The sequence below is a fragment of the Diabrotica undecimpunctata genome, chromosome 9 (genome assembly GCF_040954645.1).
Source record: "Diabrotica undecimpunctata isolate CICGRU chromosome 9, icDiaUnde3, whole genome shotgun sequence".
In the NCBI taxonomy this organism is placed as follows: domain Eukaryota; kingdom Metazoa; phylum Arthropoda; class Insecta; order Coleoptera; family Chrysomelidae; genus Diabrotica; species Diabrotica undecimpunctata.
The window spans coordinates 14,957,402-14,979,962 of record NC_092811.1 but is presented as its reverse complement, the minus strand read 5'-3'; the positions used below and the strand labels follow the sequence as shown (position 1 = coordinate 14,979,962).

Genomic DNA, 22,561 nt, shown 5'->3' with positions numbered 1-22,561 from the left:
AGAATCTCTAACTCTTTCATGTACATAAACTTACAAGTAAAGATACACCACCGTTTACATAAACACATAATAATAATAACACTAAGAAGTCGAATACTAACACTTTTTTCGTCGCAGTCGGGTGCGAATTTTTGAAATGAAAACCACTACATCTAGATTCGGCCAGGGCATCTTTCAAAAGCGATTTAGCAGTAGTAAAACAGCTTTTGAAACTACTGTAACTCCATAGTTTCAACATCAAAAAACACTCATATTCATCAGAAGCAGCCATCAATTTTTCTAAACGCTCAATGACGATTTTGAACTGTCGTATTCCGATACTACCGTCGACTTCTCCACTACTGACAAATTTTGAATTGAAGATTGATTTATACTAAATTATTTGGATGTCTTATCGTAATCTTCGATGGACAAAAGACATTCCTAGACAAATGTATTTACTTTCTAATTACATTTATCGATGATAATTACTCATCGAAGCCCGAATTAATAATTTTTTCCAAGAACAAACAACTGTAAACTGCGTCTTTAATTTCGTTATTTACTTAAGTCAGTAAAATCAATTTTTAATTATCTACTAAACAAATCAATTAATGAGTATTAACCTGTCTTATTTTTATACAAGAAAATAATAAGTAGCTTTAGACCATTAAGACTAGGTAGCAAACAGCATATGTTTCATATATCTAGTTTATAAACTTTTACAGAAAAGACACGATGTTTATAAACACTTGTTGCCTCAAATCCAAAACGTCATATTTATTATATAAATAATTTACAATCACATTATTAAAAAAATGATTTAATTAGAAGAGATGATAAAAAAAAGGAAACAAAGAGGTGACCATCTGGGGAACAACAAATCAGGCTGCTTTTAGACGACAATATACACCTAATTAAAACATTATAGAAATCGATATAATAGACAGAAGTACCGTAAAATGGGGTGAAATTGATCCAAAGGGGCGAAATTGATAATTGTGAATGATTCTGAATATTTTAATTTTTCCTGAAATCTAAGAAGCTTGAAAAACGGTTGACAACGTCGCTTTACTAGCGACTAAACACTAGCGTGAAACCTGTGGTTCTTTAGTTGAAGTATATTTTTTTATGGAAAAAAGCTTGTTTTAATTATGGCTATATCTTTATCATAAGTTTCTTTAGCTTTCTGGCGTCTGAGAAAAACTACAAAAAATGTGCGATTTTAACTAATTTTCTTAATAGTTACAAGTTCTTTTTATGTTTTTAAAAGCTCCTTAAGGAGCTTTTAAAAACATAAAAATATACAGGGTGGTTCATTTAAAATACAGATTATGGACTATGCCAGACTTGCGTGGATGACCCTGTACTTTCAAATTTATGTTTAAAAAGCGCACATTTAAATTTAAAAGTTAAGGTATCTCAACAAAGTTTTTTATTATTTTCTAAAATAAGGACACAAACAATTTTATTCCGTAAGTGGTTTCCACACTGTATGTTTGGTCAATTTTTAATAAATCATCCCAAATTTTGGCATATGCAGATGATGTTGATCTAGTTGCCCGCACAACACGCAAGCTAGAAGAAATGTATACCACCTTGTCACACGCCTCAAAAAATATGGGCCTGCAAGTAAATGAAAATAAAGCTAAGTTAATGGCATCAACACCCAACAATAGAGCCAGAAACATCGGCCACCAATTCACGGTTGATAATTCTACCTTTGAAGTGGTGGACAAATTCACATACTTAGGCTCCCTGATCACCAAGGAGAACGTCATGACGGAAGAAATCAAGCGAAGAATAATCCTAGCAAACAAATGCTATTTTGGACTGAGTAGACATATGAGAAGCAGAAACTTAAGCCAAAAAAATAACCATATACAAAACCCTTATACAACCAGTGTTGACATATGGGTCGGAGGCATGGACCATTTCCAAGGCAGATGAAAATCTCCTGCTTATATTTGAACGAAGGATCCTGAGAAGAATATTTGGTGGCATCTGTGAAAATGGTGTTTGGAGAAGGAGGTACAACTACGAGATATATCACAGATATAAACATATATTTGGTGGTAAGGACGTAGTATCCTTTATAAAAATAGGAAGACTAAGATGGGCAGGACATCTGGCAAGATCACAGCAGAACAACCCTCCTAGAAGAATCCTTATGTCACAACCTGTGGGAAGTAGAAAAAGGGGTAGACCAAAACTCAGATGGAGGGATGGTGTAGATGAGGATGGTAGACAAATAGGCGCAGCAAACTGGCAACAGTTGGCAATGGATAGAACTGACTGGCGTAATAGACTTGGAAAGGTCGAGGCTCTTTTATAGGGCTGTAGCACCAATAATGATGATGATGATGTTTGGTCAAAAACTCAACACATTTGAGCCAACCACTTGATATCGGTTTTTTCCATCCCATTCAGATGGCTTGGAGGGAAACTCTTGGTGATTGGAAAAACTGTCATCCCACATTAACCACAATAGATAAGAAAGCTTTTCCAAACTTGTTAAACACTACCCTTCAGCACATGGACAAAAAAAAACAAAAACAGCAGACTATAAACAACGCTATAAAACGAATTAATGTTTCCTTCTTTGCAGCCGCAGAGGGCCAAATCGACAACCTTTTGGTACATTATCTAAAAGAGAAAAGATATTCAGCTGCACCATCCAGACGAAATATTAAGCGAACCAAACTAAATGTCGAGACAGGAAAAAGTGTTGTAGCTCAGCAACAGATGAAATTGAAAGGGACAGTGAAAAAGAGCCACCACGTGATAACTAAACAGAAAGTGAAACGTCTAACTTGGATGAATCTGACAATAATGATGGGGTTAAATATTTTGCCTATAACAAGGACGACATCAAAGGAGTTTTTCTGTTAGTAAAGGTATTGGGAGGAAGAAGGAAGAAGCAATACTATGTTGTTAAAATTGAAAAAGCCAATGAAAAGGACATAGACGTTGTAGGGTATAAATCTACTGATGGAGTAAAGAAGGCCTTCAAACTGGTCGAACGATAAATTTTCGGTTGAAGTGAGTGATATTATTACCATTTTGCCATATCCTGAATTCCTTAATTTAACAGAAACAGCTTGTATGTTTAAAAAACGGGTTGATGTAATGTAGATGTAGAATACCACTTTAAACTTAGTATAGGAGTGTCAAAATAACTGTCAAAGTTAAATTACGCATTTAAAAGTTCTCCGTGAATTTTTGTGATTTAAGAAGTCCTCAGTACAGTTGTGGCCTTTGTACGAGGAAGTTGTTTTGTCGTTCGAAGCACATTAACGTAGAAGACTAAGAAAAATATAAAAGTTCAGTGTAATTGAATTTATTTTACCCCCGTTGGGGGTTACTGTTTGGATACGATAAGTGTTCATAAGTGTAAGATAGATTCAAAGTGTTAAAGTGTTAAGTTATTAAAAACTTGATATGGATTATGCGGGGAGACCACCAGACAAACCTCCAGATATTAGCCGGATGGAGGAAGATGTTAATATAGAAAAAATAAAATCCAATATAAACAACACCTGGGACGGTAACTCAAAAAACAACGGAGAAACTGTAAGTAGTAAAACTTCTAATAATTCTACAGAAAATGTAAGAGAACAATTTCTATATCAGAGCAGTGATACAGGTCCTTTTCATGTATATATAGAAAATAATACTCCTGATTTTAAAGGTAAGATAAATGCCATCAAAATCGGTGATATTATACTATCAAATTTTCCAAATTTAGATAACAAAATTACTAGTATTGATTCAATCGGCAAGAATAGAATCAGAATTAAATTAAAAGACTATCAATCGGCCAATTTTTTAATCAATCAAAAAACTTGCTCATTATTTACAAACAACAATTTTGATGTTTACGTTCCAAAGTTTATACTACATAGACAGGGTATAATTAGAGATATAGATACTGAATTTTCTGAGGAATACATCAAAAATAAAATTAAACAATACGATATGCACTGTAAGTTTGAAGTAGCTTCAGTTAGAAGAATAAATAGAAAGGTAGAAAAACATATCGAAGATAAAACAGTAATAGACAAGGTTCCAACCAAATCATGTATTGTAAATTTTAAAGCTCAAACTCTTCCAAAATATATCATAATTAATAAAGTAATTAAAGAAGTCGAACCCTATGTTCAAAAAGTTTTATTATGTTTCTCTTGCCTTCGTTTTGGACATCTTGGATCTCAATGCAAAGCACGTCCCAGGTGCAATAAATGTCATGATTTTCATAACACAAAAGATTGTACAGTAAATATATATACTCCTAGTTGTTTCAGCTGCCAAGGTAATCATTTTACGACACACCTAAGTGCATGCCCTGAGTTCTCTAGGCAAAAACAAATCAAGAATACAATGTCATCATTAAATTTAAATTTCTTTGATGCCTGTAAACAAATACCAAAAAAATCATATGCCAATATCGCCGCCAGACATAATAGTTCTTCCTTGACAACCAACTCTAATACCAATGATCAGTCCTATCAAGTAACTTCAAATCAAACTGGTTCGTTCGCAAAAAAGTTCTCTTCACAAATGTTTTATACCAGCAGTAGTCCAGAAAACTCAAATTTAAAACGACAACGTCCAAGTACTCCCGATCCTTTGGAATCAGCTAGAAAAGAAATAATTTCTCCAATAAATATCCCTAGACAAAAAGGTGGTATTTATAATACCTCTAAATATACAGAGAATAGAAATACAACAAATTTGCAGACACAAGGAGTATCATTAGATTTAAATAATGTAATTTTAGAATTGGTTCTTAATATAATTAGTTCATTAAAACTCACTGAAAATTTAGATGCATCAAAAACAGAGATTATACAACAAATTAATAAATACTTAAGTACGGCATCGATCTTGCAACAAGACTTACATGGACAAACGTCATCTTCTCAGACATAACTAGTCCTATAAATTTTTTACAATGGAACTGCCGCTCAGCAGTTTCTAATAAACCAAATTTAGAAGCCTTACTTATTCAAAAAAATGTGTATGTGGCCATGTTATCAGAAACATGGTTTAAACCAGAAAAATTCTATAACTTCGCTGGTTATAATTGCTTTAGATCTGATCGCCCAGATGGATATGGAGGTACAGCAATTTTAATTAAAGATAAAATAATTGCAGAAGAAATAAATTTATTAGATAACTATAATTTTACTTACACATGCATGGCTGTTAAACTTTCTTGTATCAATAAACCTATACATATAATATCCATATACAAAGAACCAAGTATTAGAGTAACAGTTGAAGAATGGATCCATTTTTTTCAACACATTCCTCCGCCATTCATCATTGGAGGGGACTTCAACGCTCACAATATGGCATGGGGATGCGAAACTAATGATACTCACGGTAAAGTTTTATTAGAGGCGATAGAACAATGTAATCTAATATACTTAAATGATGGTTCTCCAACTCTTGCACTGAGTTCCAGTCAATCAGCAATCGACATAACAATTTGCACCCAGGACATTATATCTAAATTAACTTGGTCTGTTATTCAAGATCCACATGGTTCTGACCATCTACCCTTGACCATCTCCTTAGAAAATTCCAAACAAGCAACACCACCTGGTAACAATACACAAAAAAGATGGAATCTAAATAAAGCAAATTGGAATCTGTATTCATCCAACTTTTCTTCAGAAATACTTCCTCAAACTTATGAAGAATTAGTCAATGAAATAAATAGATGCGCATCCATTGCTATTCCAAAAGTATCAAAAAACAAAATATACCCTACAAAAAAGATTCCAAAACCATGGTGGGATAATAACTGCGAAACAGCTGCAAATAATCGTAAAACAGCCTATAGACGTTATAAAACAAATCCCAATATTCATAATTTAATTGAATACAAAAAATTGGATGCATTAGCAAAGAAAATTTTTAAAAATAGAAAAAAACAAAGTTGGATAAACTACTGCGAAAGCCTTAACTCCCACAGTCCAATCAGCGACGTCTGGAAGAAAGTACATTGCTACAAAAACCGAAAACAGTCCAATAAACTCCCGATAAACTGCGAAGATGCATGGATAGAAGATTTCCACTTGAAAATTTCACCTCCTTGGGTACCAAATCAAATAAACGAAGTTACAGTCACCGTTTCCAGAGAATATTCAAATCTAGAAAAACCATTTGAATTGTGGGAATTAAATTATGGACTCGAACAAAATAATAATTCGTCTCCAGGGATGGACTGTATATCATACTCTATGTTATATTTTTTACCCACAGAATACAAATCATTATTATTACAATTTTTTAACAATATATGGCAAAATGAGAATTTAATTCCCAAAACATGGAAGGACTATATTGTATTACCTATAAAGAAGCCAGGAAAGCCAGATAACAACGTTGAGTCTTACAGACCTATATCTTTAAGTTCTTGTATACTAAAAACTCTAGAAAGATTAATCAAAAATCGGCTTGATTACTGGCTTGAATCCGAAGATATCCTTCCCAAATCTCAATATGGCTTCCGGAAATCCAGGTCTACACAGGATGCTCTCACTTCACTAGTTTCCTCTGTTCAGGTCAATTTTACAAATCAAGAATCAACAGCTGCAGCATTTATAGATGTAACCTCTGCATTTGATAACATAAATTTATATATTCTACATAAGAAATTGTTATATCTTGGAATGTCGGTTAAAATTTCAGATTTCATTATATCCTTGTACAAGAATAGATGGACTTACTTAAAAATAAATGAGACACTTTTAATGCCAAGGCTAACGAATATAGGTATACCACAGGGTAGTATTTTAAGTCCACTTCTTTTTTCATTGTATAATATAGATATAGAACAGATAGTACCTCCACACTCTAATATATTGCAGTTTGCAGATGATGTAGTGTTGTATACCTCTCATACTACCCTTGACATTTGTAGACGTCAACTCAAATCTACACTAGATTGTGTAAAAAGTTATTACCATTCTCTAGGCTTATCAATATCAACTACAAAGACTGAAATTTGTTTTTTTTCCAAAAAACGCCAAACTCCCCAAGGTAACTTTAAATTAGGAAAAATAGAATTTCCAATCAAAAATTGTGTAAAATATCTAGGCACATATTTGGATCGTAAACTGTTATGGAAGGATCAAATTCATTCTATTATAAAAAAATCGGAAAACTCCATGAATATCCTTAGAGCATTTTGTAAAACCAATTGGGGAGCTGACCCGAATATTGCATTGCTATTTTATCGCTCAATGATTCGACCAATTTTCGATTATAGTTGTCATTTATATGGGTCTGCGCCAACAAAACATCTTAATAAAATTGAAACCCAGAAGAATAAATGTTTGAGGCTATGTCTTGGTTACTTAAAATCTACTCCTATTAGTATTATTGAAATTGAAGCTAAAGAGCCACCCCTTACACTACGCAGACAGTTTTGTACAGATAAGTTTGTAGCTAGAGCTATATCAAAAAACTCCAGCTATTTAAAAAATATTCGTTACTTAAATATATTAGACTTAAACCATAAATATTGGCGTAACAAAAAAACTCCCATATACGTTGAAAGTTATAGGAAACTAACAATATTTGAAGAACAATTGTATCAAAATAAAATACCACCAATTTATACACAACCTCCTAAGACTCTCTTCTCTAGGATAATAGAAACATATTATATGGATTCAAATCTTCCAGGAAGTATGATCAATAGAATAATTAAAGATAAGTGGCCTGCATTTCAATATATTTTTACTGACGGCTCTAAAATTCAAAATAAAACGGGTTGTGCAATATATCACTGGAATTCTGATTTCAAAGAATCATGTCGATTGCCCAATGAAGCTTCAATATATACTGCCGAACTATCAGCTTTATTTCTTGCGTTAAAATATATAGCCTCTAATGGTATGAATAATTATATCATTCTGACTGATTGTAGAAGCATTATGGACAAACTCACTTCTATCAAAACCACAAAAAACCTAAACCATATTGAGATAGAAATAAAGAAGTTACATTATGATATTATTTCCGCAGGTAGCTCGATTATTATTTGTTGGGTAAAAGGACACTCTGGAATATTAGGAAATGAAGAAGTCGACAAATTAGCTAAATCTGCAGCTTTAACCAAACATAATATAAACAACATACTTCTTCCAGTAGCAGACATAGATAATATCAGTAGAAACAACTGCAAACAAAGATGGCAACGTTTATACAACCAAAGTACAACTGGAATAAACTTTAGAGCTTGCCAACCACTAATACCCAATGAGAGATGGTTCAAATATGAGACAAATAGGTTATTTATAAAAACAATAAACAGAATAAGATCAAACCACGCACTCACTCCTGCATACAAACACAGCATAGGTATTACTGATAACCCCTATTGCTCCTGTGGTAAAGTGGGAGATCTGCAGCACTTTATATTGGAGTGTGGACAGTACAAACAAAGTATCAAAATGATGTATGAAAAACTAATTGAGCTAAATTGTTCATTGCCTGTCAATTTAAATACAATTATTTTTTCAAATAATAAGCAGATATTAAAATGTATCTACGAATACATAACATCCTGTAAATTTAAATTATAACTAGTTTTAGGTATTCAAATCAAAACTTGTAAATATGTCAAAAATTGAATGTGTATACCAACATATTACTTCCTGTAAATTTATATTATAAATAGGCTTAGGTAATAAAATCAAAAATTGTAATTACCACAAATAGTCTGGCTAATTGGCTATGCCAAAGCCATTATACAATAAAAAAAAAAACTTAGTATACTTAGTATGTATCTTAGTATACTTAGTATACATAGTATGTATACATAGTATCTTTTGAGCATATGACATACTTGGTATGTCATATGCTCAAAAGATTTGAAATTATTTTTTTTTTTATGTTTTACATTGCAGTACTAGCCTGTACTGTTTCATACGATTACAATTTTTAGAAAATATTAGTTTTTAATAAATATGGCTCTTTCGTTCAGTTTTTTTTTAATATCATTGATAAATTTTGTTTGCGAAACCTAATTTAGGGCGTATTCGTCTTTTTTTTTTGTGTGAATAAAATAAATCTGGAGAAAAGCAAATTATGTTTTAAATTGCAATGATCAATTCCGCCCCAGTCTAATTTTTTCAGATAATAATATCAGAATGCTTACATTTTTTGAAAAATATTTATAACGTGGGATGAATATCATCGGCTGGCATTAGATATTATGCTATTATCAAGGTATGAAATTGTTCATACAGTTCTTTGCATTTTTTAATCAAAGTCTAAATCAAAAAACTATTTTTTATGGAGAAATATTTAACATAGATCTTGTTGCATGATATTACGAGTAGTAAAAATATGTAGTGAATTTTACAATTTACTATCATATTTTTGAATGAATAATTTTAGAGTGATCAATTTAACCCCATTTTACGGTACAATTGATCCATGCATAATAAAGTACCACTGAGTACTACGAGAAATTATAAGAAACTTATGTAACACAGTAATTACAGAAATGTAATCGAAATGTATCAAACAAAGAGACAGATTAAATTTTTTATTACGTATAATAATTATTGGCAAAAATGGAGAATATAAAAATAGACAAATCTTGACTTGCAGACTAATATTATACAGTTGATTTATTTATCTGCTTAGTATCTAGTGGTATTCAGTTGAACATCATAAAGCCCTGTCCATAATATAAGCGATTTATGGTAACAAAACAAAATAATGAAACTAATAAAAGAATCTTTCGTAACAAATTCATTGTAAACACGTTAACTTGTTTTAGCATAGGCATATTGCTCAAGTATTCTTGAACATGACATCTAATTCTTTATCTATTACACTGCAATCCATGCTAGCAAGCTGATAATATTTATTACAATATAGAACGAGGTTTTTTATTATTTATGTAGGCAAATTCCTGTATTACTAACAAATATTGACACATTAGGATAAACCTTTTTCGATCGCTTGACCTCAATGATAACAGAAACCAATGGACTCTATTTGAATCGAGAAGTATGTCATTTTGTGACACCAGCGTATAAAAACGATATTTTATGGTAAATACACAACGCCTTTTGGGAGTATAAATAAACTACTTACATAGAACAAGAATTCCGAAGGATATTTTATAAAATTTCTATAGCACTCACACAAAAATTAATTATTTTGAAATATTATGTTTATATTTATACAAATGGGTATCAAAATACCAGATAAGAGAAGAAATAGCTGGATTCGTAATTAAACTAAAAGTAAAAAATGTTTTAACTAAAATACAAAACTGAGATGGCCAGGTGACATAAAATAATAAATACCCAGAATTAATGTTCTAGATTGGTTAGATAGACAGATAACTTCAGCCATTTTAACTACAGTTGAGTCCATGGTTCTTTACCTGTGCGTCATTTACACCTGGCGGGATAAAACACCGTAGGAAACATTTTTATTTATTGACGTACGGTTTCCAACCATTTCTAAACATTTTATCAAACATAATGTTTAAGGATAATGTGTTTAGGAACTTTGTAAGCGGTTATATTATATTTTACCTCTCAAGCCCAACAGTTAGAAAGTTTCTGTAATATTGATCTAAACTCAGTGTATTATAATTCAAACGTGTAGTTTCAAGTGACCATCATGCCTAGACGTAAGTTGGATATTGATGAACTAATTTGCAAATGTGCATAAATACTTTACCATGGAAAGAGACAATGGTGGACATTTAAAGTCATTATTGTGTATAAATCAAGGCGTTTATGACTCACTCAGAATAAGTGAAAGTAATCTAAAAACTGTAATGAAGACTGTCAGAGATTCTCAAGATCTTACTGTGACTGAGTATAACGAAGACAAGAAAACAACTCGTAAATATTCTAGGAGAATTGACTTACCTGATGGAGAAAAATTTGAAATTCGCAATATTTTGTATCGAATGCGTGAAAACAATCAACATTTAGATACTTTACTGGCCAAAATAAGAGAAAGACAAGTTTCTGAAATTAAGAGGACTAGCTTTTGGAAAGTGTTGAGAGATTTAGGATTTAAATTTAAAAAAGAAAATAATAGGTAACTTTTTCGCGAAAGAAGTAGTGTGGTTCACAAAAGAAATAAATTTTTGAGAGAATATATTAGACTCAAATCTGAAAATGCAACATTAGCATACTTAGATGAGATATGGATATTTGCAAAAGGTGGAATTAAAAGAATTTGGCAAGACGACAGCATAAAATCCATAAAACACACAGATAGCGAAGGCAAAAGACACATCATTCTTTATGCAGGAGGGAAAGAAGGCTTTACAGAACACGCAGATTTGATTTTGTCTTCAAAATCAAAATATGCCGATTACCACGAAAACATGAATGCAGATATGTTTGTTAAATGGCTTGAAGAGAAACTGTTACCTAGTCTGAGTCAACCATCAGTTATAGTTTTAAAAAATGGACCTTACCATTCGGAGATTTTGGAGAAACAACCAAAACAGTCGTGGAACGGACCGAGCATAAAAAATTGGTTAGTTAAAAATATCAATTTTCCGAAATACGCCTTTAAATCAGAGTTACTGGAAATTTCGAAACGTAATGAAAAACCAACAGCTTATATAGTTGACTAAATTGTATCAAGTTATGGACATCAAGTACTACGGTTACCGCCGTATCACTGCCAGTTTAATCCCATCGAACACATAGAACATTAGGAAAATGTGGAAAGAAGCTCTTAGAACTGCAACTCCAGAAATATGGGTCAAAACTGTAAATAAATGTGAAAAATTAATAGAAGAGTGGTGGATCCGGGAAAATAAAATTAGTGAAATTAATCCGGCGATTACAGATTTACATAATGATAGCGGTAGTGAATTTAGTGACGATGATGATGATTTATAAATTTATAGTCCTTTTCCATCATATTGATAGCACATTATGTATGCAAATCCTCAACAGGTCAAAAAACCATAGGCGTCACCCTATACTTGTTTTGAAATAAATAAAAAAAAAATTAATATTTTAAGATGCCGCCAACAATTCATTATCTTTTAAAAAATCTTTAAAATAAGTGTCCACTAATCTCACTATACCTTTTTTGTGCGTAAAAAACGTCGGTATATATGCCACACGATTATTGTTAATTATACACGAGTGATTAACGAGAGAATTCAATGTTTCACGAAATAAATTATTGTAAACAGTAATTTAAAGGTGATTATTGTTTTCTATACAAGTTATCGCCTGACACAAAAAAAATACCTTCTTTGAACGATTACCTGGAATTACTGATAAGACTTCACTACTGATAGTTTAAGTAGTTTTTATGCCACATTACAGCTTATGCCAATAATATAAATTAGAAATTGTTTGCATCTTCCATTTAGTTTGTAGATGTACATTGTTCATGTCTTACCTACCTACGTTTTTGGTGTCGATATTTTGTTATTTGCATTTAAAAATGACGTAGACAACAGGTTTTATCCCGGTTAAGTGTAGTTTTAAAGGTGCCTTCAGTCTAAGAGAGAAAAATATAATATTAAATGTACACGATGCACTTGTACATCAACGCCCTTTAAGTAATGTTCGTGAAATCGTTAACATGTGTTCAAATATGACAGGGGTTGGAGAAGCAACAATTTATAGATTCCTAAAAGAAAGAAAAGGAGGAACTGTTTCATATCCCAAGAAGAGTGGAGGGAGTAACCACTTGGAAATTGAAGAAATACATAAAAACATGATAAGACGCAGCGTCCACTCATTTTTTTTAACAAAGAATTTCCAACATTGGATAAAATCCAAACATTAATTAGAGAAAATAAAGAGTTACCAACCATAAGCAACAAGAAATTATGGGGACTATCGAGAGAGATGGGATTTCGTTGACAAAAGAATAGAAGAAAATCCGTTTTAATTGAAAAAGATTACATTGTATGTTGGAGACGAGATTATCTAAGAACTATTAAAAAGTACCGAGAAGAAGGAAAAACAATTTTTTATTTGGACGAGACTTGGCTAAATGAAGGTCATACTGTACCATATCTATGGGTTGATACAAATGTGAAAAGTTCCCATCAGGCATTCATCGAAGGTGTATCTAATGGAATAAACAATATTCCCGTGGAAAAGGACGCAGACTCATAATAACCCATATTGAAAACGAATACGGTTTTGTTAATGGTGGATTATTAAGTTTTGCCTCAAAATCAACCAAAGATTACCACGAGGAAATGACTGCTGACGTTTTTGAAGAATATTTTGAGTAAATGTTGGATTTAATTCCAAAAAATTCTGTCATAGTCACGGATAATGCTAGTTACCATTCATGACTAGCAGAAAAATTGACAACAACGGCGTGGCAAAAAGGAGAGATAATCGAATGGTTGGATAAACACGCAATTGAGTACAAGGAGAATTCGACAAAAAAGGAATTATTACCTATTGTAAGGCAACATAAAGCAGCTTATAAAAAATATATAATTGATGAAATAGCATTAAACCGTGACGTAATTATTTTACGTTTACCCCCATACCAGTGTGATCTGAATCCGATAGAAAATATATGCTCTCAAGTAAAGGGTGAAGTCGGACGCAACAACAAAACTTTTAAATTAGAAAGACTTACAACAATTATAAGAACATTCCTTATCAAAAGTAACTCCAGAAAATTGGAAAAATGCTGTTAGTCATGCTCACAAGGAAGAAAATAAAATGTGAAATTTGGATAATGACTGATGCAATGCTGGAACCAGTAATAATTAACATTGGAGTTGACGATTCCTTAGATTCTGAAGAAAGCAGTGAATCTGAAATGGAATTTGATTAAAATAATATTCATTTTTTTTACAAATCGGCCCCTGTTACGGCCACAAATTATTTTTTATATAACCAATAAAATAAACATCTTACATTTCTTGCAAATTCATTAGTACCTGTTAATCTCCATCACTCCGACACTGGCAACTTTATTTAGGGATACATAATGTTCTATAAATATGATGGAAATGGACTATAAATAATTCGTAAGTACACTATTATAATGTTATTTACAAAATAATTGTACAGCAGATTAACCAGTATATTTATACATTCATTATTATTATATTATTTAAAATTCCATTTGAATTTTTGCTCCTCATTTTATACAAATTAACTCTAACCGATAATACAGGCAAAAATATTCTAAACAAAGTAAGCAATTAAAAAGATTATGGTAGTAATTAAAGAACTCCAGTGCAGTTTACCGTGCCTTTAACTACAACGAAATGTTTTCTGCGAATTCCATAAATTCATTTTTGTCAAATCGTCGGCTGAGCGAACGAGCACACACAAAACACTTCTGGTTAGAGAGCCGCTAGTCACGACTGGGGACTCTCTGACCAGAACACACGAAATTTTTAGGGACTCCAGTCCCGACGTTAAGATAAATAAAAAGAAACAGTAAAGTAAATAGGGAGAAAAGCCGACATTTAGGCTACCCCTACAGTAAGGTGGCATAACCACAACTATTAAAAACGGAAGGTACTTCATTACCCAAAGTACCTTAGTAAATTCTAAGATCATAAGCCTCCTCACGTTATTAACACGCTGAGGAGGGGTGGAGGAAAAGCCCGGGGGTCAGATAGGTACCACTTCGACTAGCGAGGTGTGACCGGTTTGATCTTCGAACATGTGGATCCCTATCTTATATTGGTATACACATGTTCCTAGGGGTAGGGTTGATCACCTCGTGTGTTAATGTGTGTGTGCGAATTCCATTAATCGTTTAGAGGTGTAAGTTGGTTAAATGTACAGTTTTGTTTTGGTACCGTTTCCGGCAAATTAAAATGAAAAATAAATTCCGTTAATGTCATTTTAACGTGTTTACTCTAAAATACACAAAAACCTTACCTTTTACATTCGACGACTTTCTAAAGACAGGTAAGCTCTTCAGATACTTGTTCTTTTTATCTGTTTGTTGTCTTTTCTTTTCTTCGAATTTCGAGAACCCCGGCACTTGCGATCTGGACTGATCGGTTGTTTTCTTCTGTCGCTCGATATCCATATGATTTCGGTAGCATGCTGAACAGTATCCTATAAGAATTCACATATATTAATCAAATGATAACAGGGACAGACGGAGGCGTGAATTTTTTTTGTAAAGTACATATATCTGAAAATGAGTCAATGTCTGATAATAGTGGATATTTATAACAATTAAGAATACTAATTTATCTGGTTATAAATCATATATGATTTAATTGTGTATTATCCGTTGGCGTTTAAACCTATAAGCCTAATAGGACGATAAAAACGTTTTAAAAAAACTCAATTTGTATTTCGAAATGGCATTCGTGAAGCATCGTTCGAACTTATGTTGTCCTGGGAATCCCTTGATATGTACCAGGGATTGTTATTTATAATGTTCTTTATGTTTTTTTTTACTGAAAGTCTTTCATAAAGTTCGTCATGACTGTCATATAAAACTCTTACAGGAAGAAAATCCATACTTAACAGACACTAACCTCTTCTATACCACTTCTTCTTCTTCTTCCAGTTCCATGACCGTTATTGATCGTTGGATATCATGTTGGCTACCATATTCGCTATCGTGACTTTATTGACAGCAGCTCTAAATAACGATGTAGTTGATTTTCCATACCATTGCCTTAGATTTTTCAGCCATGATGTTCTTCTTCTACCAGGACCACGATTACCTTGGATCTTTCCCTGAATGATCAGATGTAAAAGATCATATTTTTCAGGGTGTCTCATAATGTGACCGAAGTATTCCAGCTTGCGTTTCTTTATTATATTGACCAGTTGTGTTGTTTGGTTCAGCCGTCTAAGAACCTCCTCATTTCTAACTCTGTCGACCCAGCTTCTTTTCAGTAGTCGTCTGTATACCCACATCTCAAAGGCTGTCAAGCGTTTAAGGATAGCCTCAGTTAGAGACCACGCTTCCACTCCATACAGCAGGACAGGAAAGATGTAGCAAGATGTAGTCATTCGAACTCTAAGGTCAATGCTAAGATCGTGACTGCAAAGTACGTTTCTCATTTTTACAAAGGCAGCTCGGGCTTGTTCTATTCGGCTTTTAATTTCTGCGGTTGGATCCCAGCTCTCATTGATATTACTGCCGAGATACACGAGTTTTTCTACTCTGTCCAGTGTGGCATCTCCGACTTTTATACCGTCATCCTGTATATAATTTTGTTTGCTAACTGTCATATATTTAGTTTTCTTAACGTTGAGTTTTAATCCATACTGATCACAAGTCTGTTTTATTTTGTTCATTAGATTTTAAAGGTCTTCTCCGCAATTAGCAAGCACTAAGGTATCGTCGGCATATCTAATATTGTTGATGGTTACTCCATTCACAATAATACCTTCGGTGGTCTCCATTAAGGCTTCCTTAAATATTTCCTCCGAATATAAGTTAAAAAGTAAAGGCGACAATATACAGCCTTGTCTCACTCCTCTTTTTATATTTATTTCATCCGACAGTTCTTGTACAACCTTTATTCTTGCCACTTGATGCCAGTATAGATTTGTAATTATTCGTAGATCTTTATCGTCCAATCCAGCTGTTTCCAATATTTCTAGCATTTTGTTATGTCGGACTTTGTCAAAAGCCTTTTCAAAATCGATTGCACAAATGTACACATTTTGATTTATATCTCTGCATCTCTATACTAGCACCTGTATACTAAACAAGGCTTCTCTTGTACCCAAGCCACTCCTAAACCCAAATTGAGTATTGCTAATTCTGTCCTCTAACAGCGTGTAAATTCTGCTGTGTATTACTCGCAGGAAGATCTTCAACACGTGACTCATTAGACTTATTGTCCGATAATTACCGCATGTCTTTGGACGATTTTCTTAGGTATTGTGACAAATGTCGACTTTAACCAATCAGTTGGTAATATCCCAGTGTCATAAATTCTGTTAAAGAGATTACACAGAGCTTTAATTCCATTTTTTCCCAAAAACTTTAGTATTTCAGCACTTACTTCATCGGGGCCAAGTGCTTTTCCATTTTTTAGAGTTTGTATTGAACGTGTAACCTCACTTTCTGTTATAGATGGACTTGATATAGCAATCGGTATATAGTGTTCTACTCTCTCATCTTCAAATAAGTCAGAAATGTAGTTTTCCCATTCTTTTAACTGTTCATTGATGTCTAATATTCTGTGTCTGTTTCTGTTTTCTAAACTTTGGGATACTTGTTCCCGTTTGTTTCCAGCGACCTCTTTTAATTTCTTGTGCAGATGAAAGGTATCGTGTTTCTTTTCATATTGTTCAATTTCATTACCACTAAAGATATATAATATATAAAGACAAGTATATTAATTTTTTGTACTTTTTTCCAATCTTTATTAGTTCATTCTTGCAATAAAATATTGTAAAACCTCAAAATTATTTTTATAAACGGCCAAAGCCTATTTAATAAAATATTATGCTGTGAAAACAGCACAAAAATTAAAATGTCTTAAAAACTTTAAACACGGATCTGAATTTAAAATTGTTCGCCAATATGAAAATGAAGAACACGATGAAAATTTGAAAAATCAGGAAATCTATGTGGGTAGGCAAAAGAAAATAAATAATGTTTATTTTGTTTAAACTTGTTTATACCAAGTTGAGAAGCGAATGATTTTTAAGAATTCTCACTCTCGCTGAGGCATGTACTAAGAATCAACAAAAACTTTGCTAATTTTGTAAGGTGAGAAATTGAAAAAATGAGTTTTGAATTTCATAATACTAATGAGCGTAGAATTTTAAAACAGAAACTTTTTATTTGCAGTATAATTCACTTTTTGTATGAAGCCATGGATGAATTCCACATCCACGATAAACTGATAAGATTGGTTAAGGCTATAATGCGTAAAGTTGTTTGCAAAGTCGAAATACAGGGCGAACAATCACAGGCATTTGAAACGCATGTTGGGCTGCGACAGGGAGCCCAAATAGACAACAGAGGAAACACTTTTAATAAATCATCCCAAATTTTGACATATGAAGATGATATTGATCTAGTTGCCCGCACAACACGCAAGCTAGAAGAAATCTATACCACCTTGTCAAACGCCTCAAAAAATATGGGCCTGCAAGTAAATGAAGATAAAACTAAGATAATGGCATCAACACCCAACAATAGAGCCAGAAACATCGGCCACCAATTCACGGTTGATAATTCTACCTTTGAAGTGGTGGACAAATTCACATACTTAGGTCCCTGATCACCAAGGAGAACGTAATGACGGAAGAAATCAAGCGAAGAATAATCCTAGCAAACAAATGCTATTTTGGACTGAGTAGACATATGAGAAGCAGAAACTTAAGCCAAAAAACAAAAATAACCATATACAAAACCCTTATACAACCAGTGTTGACATATGGGTCGGAGACATGGACCATTTCCAAAGCAGATGAAAATCTCCTGCTTATATTTGAACGAAGGATCCTGAGAAGAATATTCGGTGGCATCTGTGAAAATGGTTTTTGGAGAAGAGGGTACAACTACGAGATATATCACAGATATAAACATATATTTGGTGGTAAAGACGTAGTATCCTTTATAAAAATAGGAAGACTAAGATGGGCAGGACATCTGGCAAGATCACAGCAGAACAACCCTCCTAGAAGAATCCTTATGTCGCAACCTGTGGGAAGTAGAAGTAGGGGTAGGCCAAAACTCAGATGGAGGGATGGTGTGGATGAGGATGGTAGACAAATAGGCGCAGCAAACTGGTAACAGTTCTCAATGGATAGAACTGACTGGCGTAATAGACTTGGGAAGGTCGAGGCTCTTTTATAGGGCTGTAGTACCAATGATGATGATAATTCACTTTTACAAACCTTGACGACATCTGTATGACACAAATTTCACAAATTCGTAATCGAAAATTTCGTTCCTACTCTGCTCTTCTAACTTTTCACGTAAGGCGTCTTCAACCTGCTTGACCTTCCTAATGAGCGTACGGACAGGTACATGTAAACTCTGCAGTTTTATGTACACCATCGTTTAGTACTGTAGAAGCGTAGATATAAAAGTGAGGATATTGGGACGAGAATGGTAAAAACAGTTGGAAAAATAAAAAGATTCGCATGGATGTGTGGTGAAATTTATATAGCTAGACTGGGATGCCCAAACAGTTAGACCGAAAAGAGATTCACTACTTATGTAGTTCTCTACAAAACAATCGCTGACTTGTTCTGGGTCCAAAAATGACAAGCCAAATAAGTGTTGCAGCCACTTGGAATCTCCCCTCTTTTAAGTGATTACCAAACCTAGTTTTTGGATTTTGCGAAACCAACTTTGAGTCAAGGGAAATAAACACCCAATTTGCTTCGCGAAATCGAAATTTGTGAATTGAAATTTCAAAATCAGCCACAAGTCGTAATGGACTTAAAACGACACCAACTTCTTTGGAGCAAAGAATTAATTGAGTAAAGACCGTGACTTAGGTTTTTTTTACGTTTGTCGGTAAGAATACAGAATATAGAGACATGCAATGTCCATTTAATACACTATGGGTGGTAAATAATTGCAAGAAAAATTTTGGTGCATATTGAAATGTACCTTACACGCAATATGAATCTGCTTTCGCAAAGTTACGTAAATTCTCAAGAATGCCAAAAATAATAATCTTTTTTTGCGAATCGTTATGCAACACAAAACATTTATCGCGGTCAGTATTTAGCTTCATCTGTCGGGTTGCTTGATGCGCTTCCCCATTGTCGTCAGTACAGGTGGCACAACAGGCAAAAGATCGTTGCTCATATTCCTCCGAAGGCAAGAGATGCCGTTGTTGACAGGTGTTCTTTAAAAGAAGAAGTTGCAATCTTTTGGTAAATGATTTTTGATGACATCTCCGATAAGTCCGCTTGAGCTTTCATCTTGCAGGAGTTGCTGATGACTTAACGGCTTAGTTTTCGAAGATCGCTTACGTGATTGTGTTCCAAGCCGCAGTGCAAGTTAATGTTTATGGCATTCCCCATATTGTTGAATAGCCTAATTTTGACGAAATGCCCCTGAAGATGCTCTAGGAGCGAAAGTACTTGGGCAAGATTTAATCAAAACTGTGCTGTGTGAAATTAAAATTCATTTATTCCAGCATTCAACCTTATATCACAAAGTTTTTTTTATTTGAGGTCCTCTAGGCAAATAAGGAAAGTAAACAAGCGCTGTCGGATCATTCTTCAACAAGATAATTCGAACTGAGACACATCTCGTTCAACAACCGAGTCTTGACCACTCAAACAGGCGAATTATTGGGTTAGCCATCGCACAGTCCTGATTTGACACCAAAAGACTTTGTGTTAAAAGGAAAAAGACAGATTTAATTTCACGTACCTATAGTGCGTCTGTATATCCGCTTATACGTATTTCACCCTAAAAGGGATCCTCAGAACGGCTATTCACAGATGCTCTGAACGTGAAAATAAATATTTCCTGTCTTGAGAAGCAACTTTAACATAGCTTCGTATGGACGCAAACAGCGACATCTGATAACAAATCCGTAAACTAATTTTTCGAAACCAAATTCAGATTTATGTGTTAATTTTGTTCCCAAATGTCATAAATAACTTGAATGAATAACGATTTTCGTCTGTAGTCATTGATGAAAACATATCTTCAGGTGTTTCAAGCAGGATGAATTAGTTCGAACGCATGCAAAGATATTTATCTGGATTATAAAAAAGGTCATTTTCAAAAAGAATCAAATTATTTTAAATAAAAAGTAGCCGCTGTTATTCTTATTTCCAAAATACTAATACTGTACATAATATCTAATAAATGAAATATATCTATCATGTTTTTGTTGAATTTTTACAGTTTTGATAGTTTTTAAAAATCTAGAAGCAAGACGTAAGAAATATCATTCAACTTATTTATTTATCTGAAACAATCTGCCAGCATCGACTTTGAGATGGGACTATGATCGTCATTTAAAAAGCTATTTATTATGATTTATTCATTAATTATTTATTTTCTGATTTAATAAAATGACTCTTAGCGACTTATCTTCCCTTATCGATGTCCTGAAGTGAATGACCCAATATGAACTGTGTTTAATTTCTACAGGTACTTCCAGTTTTAAACCAAATGTTGAAAACATTTATAAAAACTGCCAAAATAATCTAAATATTCAAATGTCGTTAAACTATATAAATTAATCAGCAAAAAAGAAAATCAAAAGGACAACAGTAAATTACGTTTCAAAATCAGTGTCAGCAGAAAATGTAGACAGCTTTCAGAGAATAATACACCACTTTTACACCAAAGTATCTAGGAATTAAATCCAGCTACAAAAAAGAGTGATAACACAATAAAAAACTAAAGCGAACAGAATATCTGGATAACTGTGACTCTATTTGGAGGAAGCAGTTCTTATGAACTGGATGGCTGGACACTGGAAACACAAAAAAAAGACAAGGCGGTGATTTTCTACAGTGAAAACCAGACAGGAAAACATGAATTAGGCACTGGAGAGCAGAGTAATTGAATAGTTTTATATAAAAAAGCAAAAAATAAAGATATACACTTGGCATTTATGGACCTGAGAAAGGCGTATGACTCTGTATCAAAATCAGAACTATGGGAGGCAATGTACAAATTAGAAATACAGACGGAACTCATAGAAGCTACAAAAGCTCTGTATAAAGAAAATAAAGTGTCCATTAAAATGGGAACAAGAATCACAGGAGACTTCACCACAACAAAAGGGCTCCTGCAGGGTTGTTCCACATCTCCAACCCTATTCAAAATATACTTAGAGAAAGCTTTGACTACATGTAAAAGAAAATGCGAAGACATGGGAGTACCGGTACGGAACGTATACCTATATACGTTAAGCTTTGCAGACGATCAAGTAGTGATTGCAAAACACCAAGACGACCTCAGCTACATGATGAAGAAAATACAAGAAGAATATACCAAGGCTGGCCCAGATATTAACCTCGCGAAAACAGAGTACCTATCTAAAAGTGAAGAAGACATAGAAGATCTACAGATTGATGACAACGTAACAATCAAAGGAAAGGATAAATTCAAATACTTGTTTTAATCACGAAAAAGGCAACAACAGAGGAAGAAATTACAAAAGGATTAGGACAAACAAGAACAGCAATCCGACAACTTAACTCAGTATGGTGGGATAGACAACTAAATATGAAGACAAAAACACAGATTTATAAAACATAAGTGCGAAGTAATATGACATATGGGGCTGAAAATTGGATCATAAGCAAGAAAAACAGCAGTAAGATAGCAGCAACAGGGATAGAATGCCTGCGAAGATGCTGCAGAGTAACAAGAATGGATAGGAGAAGTAATGACGAAATAAAGCAAAGAACATCAATAGGAACAAACATTCTAACATATATAGAACAAAAAAGACTAAAGTGGTATGGACATGCAAGAAGAACTAGCGACAGCAGATGGATAATGAGAATATCCGAATGGAGCCCCATAGGAAGGAGGAAAAGAGGACGACCCCGAAAATCCTGAAGGAACGAAGTAGACGAAGCCATGAGTAAGAGAGGCCTAAACGATGGAGAATGGGACAACAGAGAGAGATGGAAAC

General features: G+C 33.5%; 1 protein-coding gene across 3 annotated transcripts in view; it reads right to left on the bottom strand.

Moving 5' to 3' along the window:
* Rabex-5 (Rabaptin-5-associated exchange factor for Rab5) overlaps positions 1-22,561 on the bottom strand; it is a 90,505-nt gene that overhangs the window by 22,153 nt on the left and 45,791 nt on the right. For 2 of the 3 annotated variants that reach the window (XM_072542790.1, XM_072542789.1), the window contains one exon: positions 14,880-15,062. In XM_072542790.1, the coding sequence (XP_072398891.1) occupies positions 14,880-15,062 (183 nt within the window). Of the gene's footprint in view, positions 1-101; positions 340-14,879; positions 15,063-22,561 lie in introns of those variants that run through there. The other variant, XM_072542791.1, reaches the window with a different exon arrangement.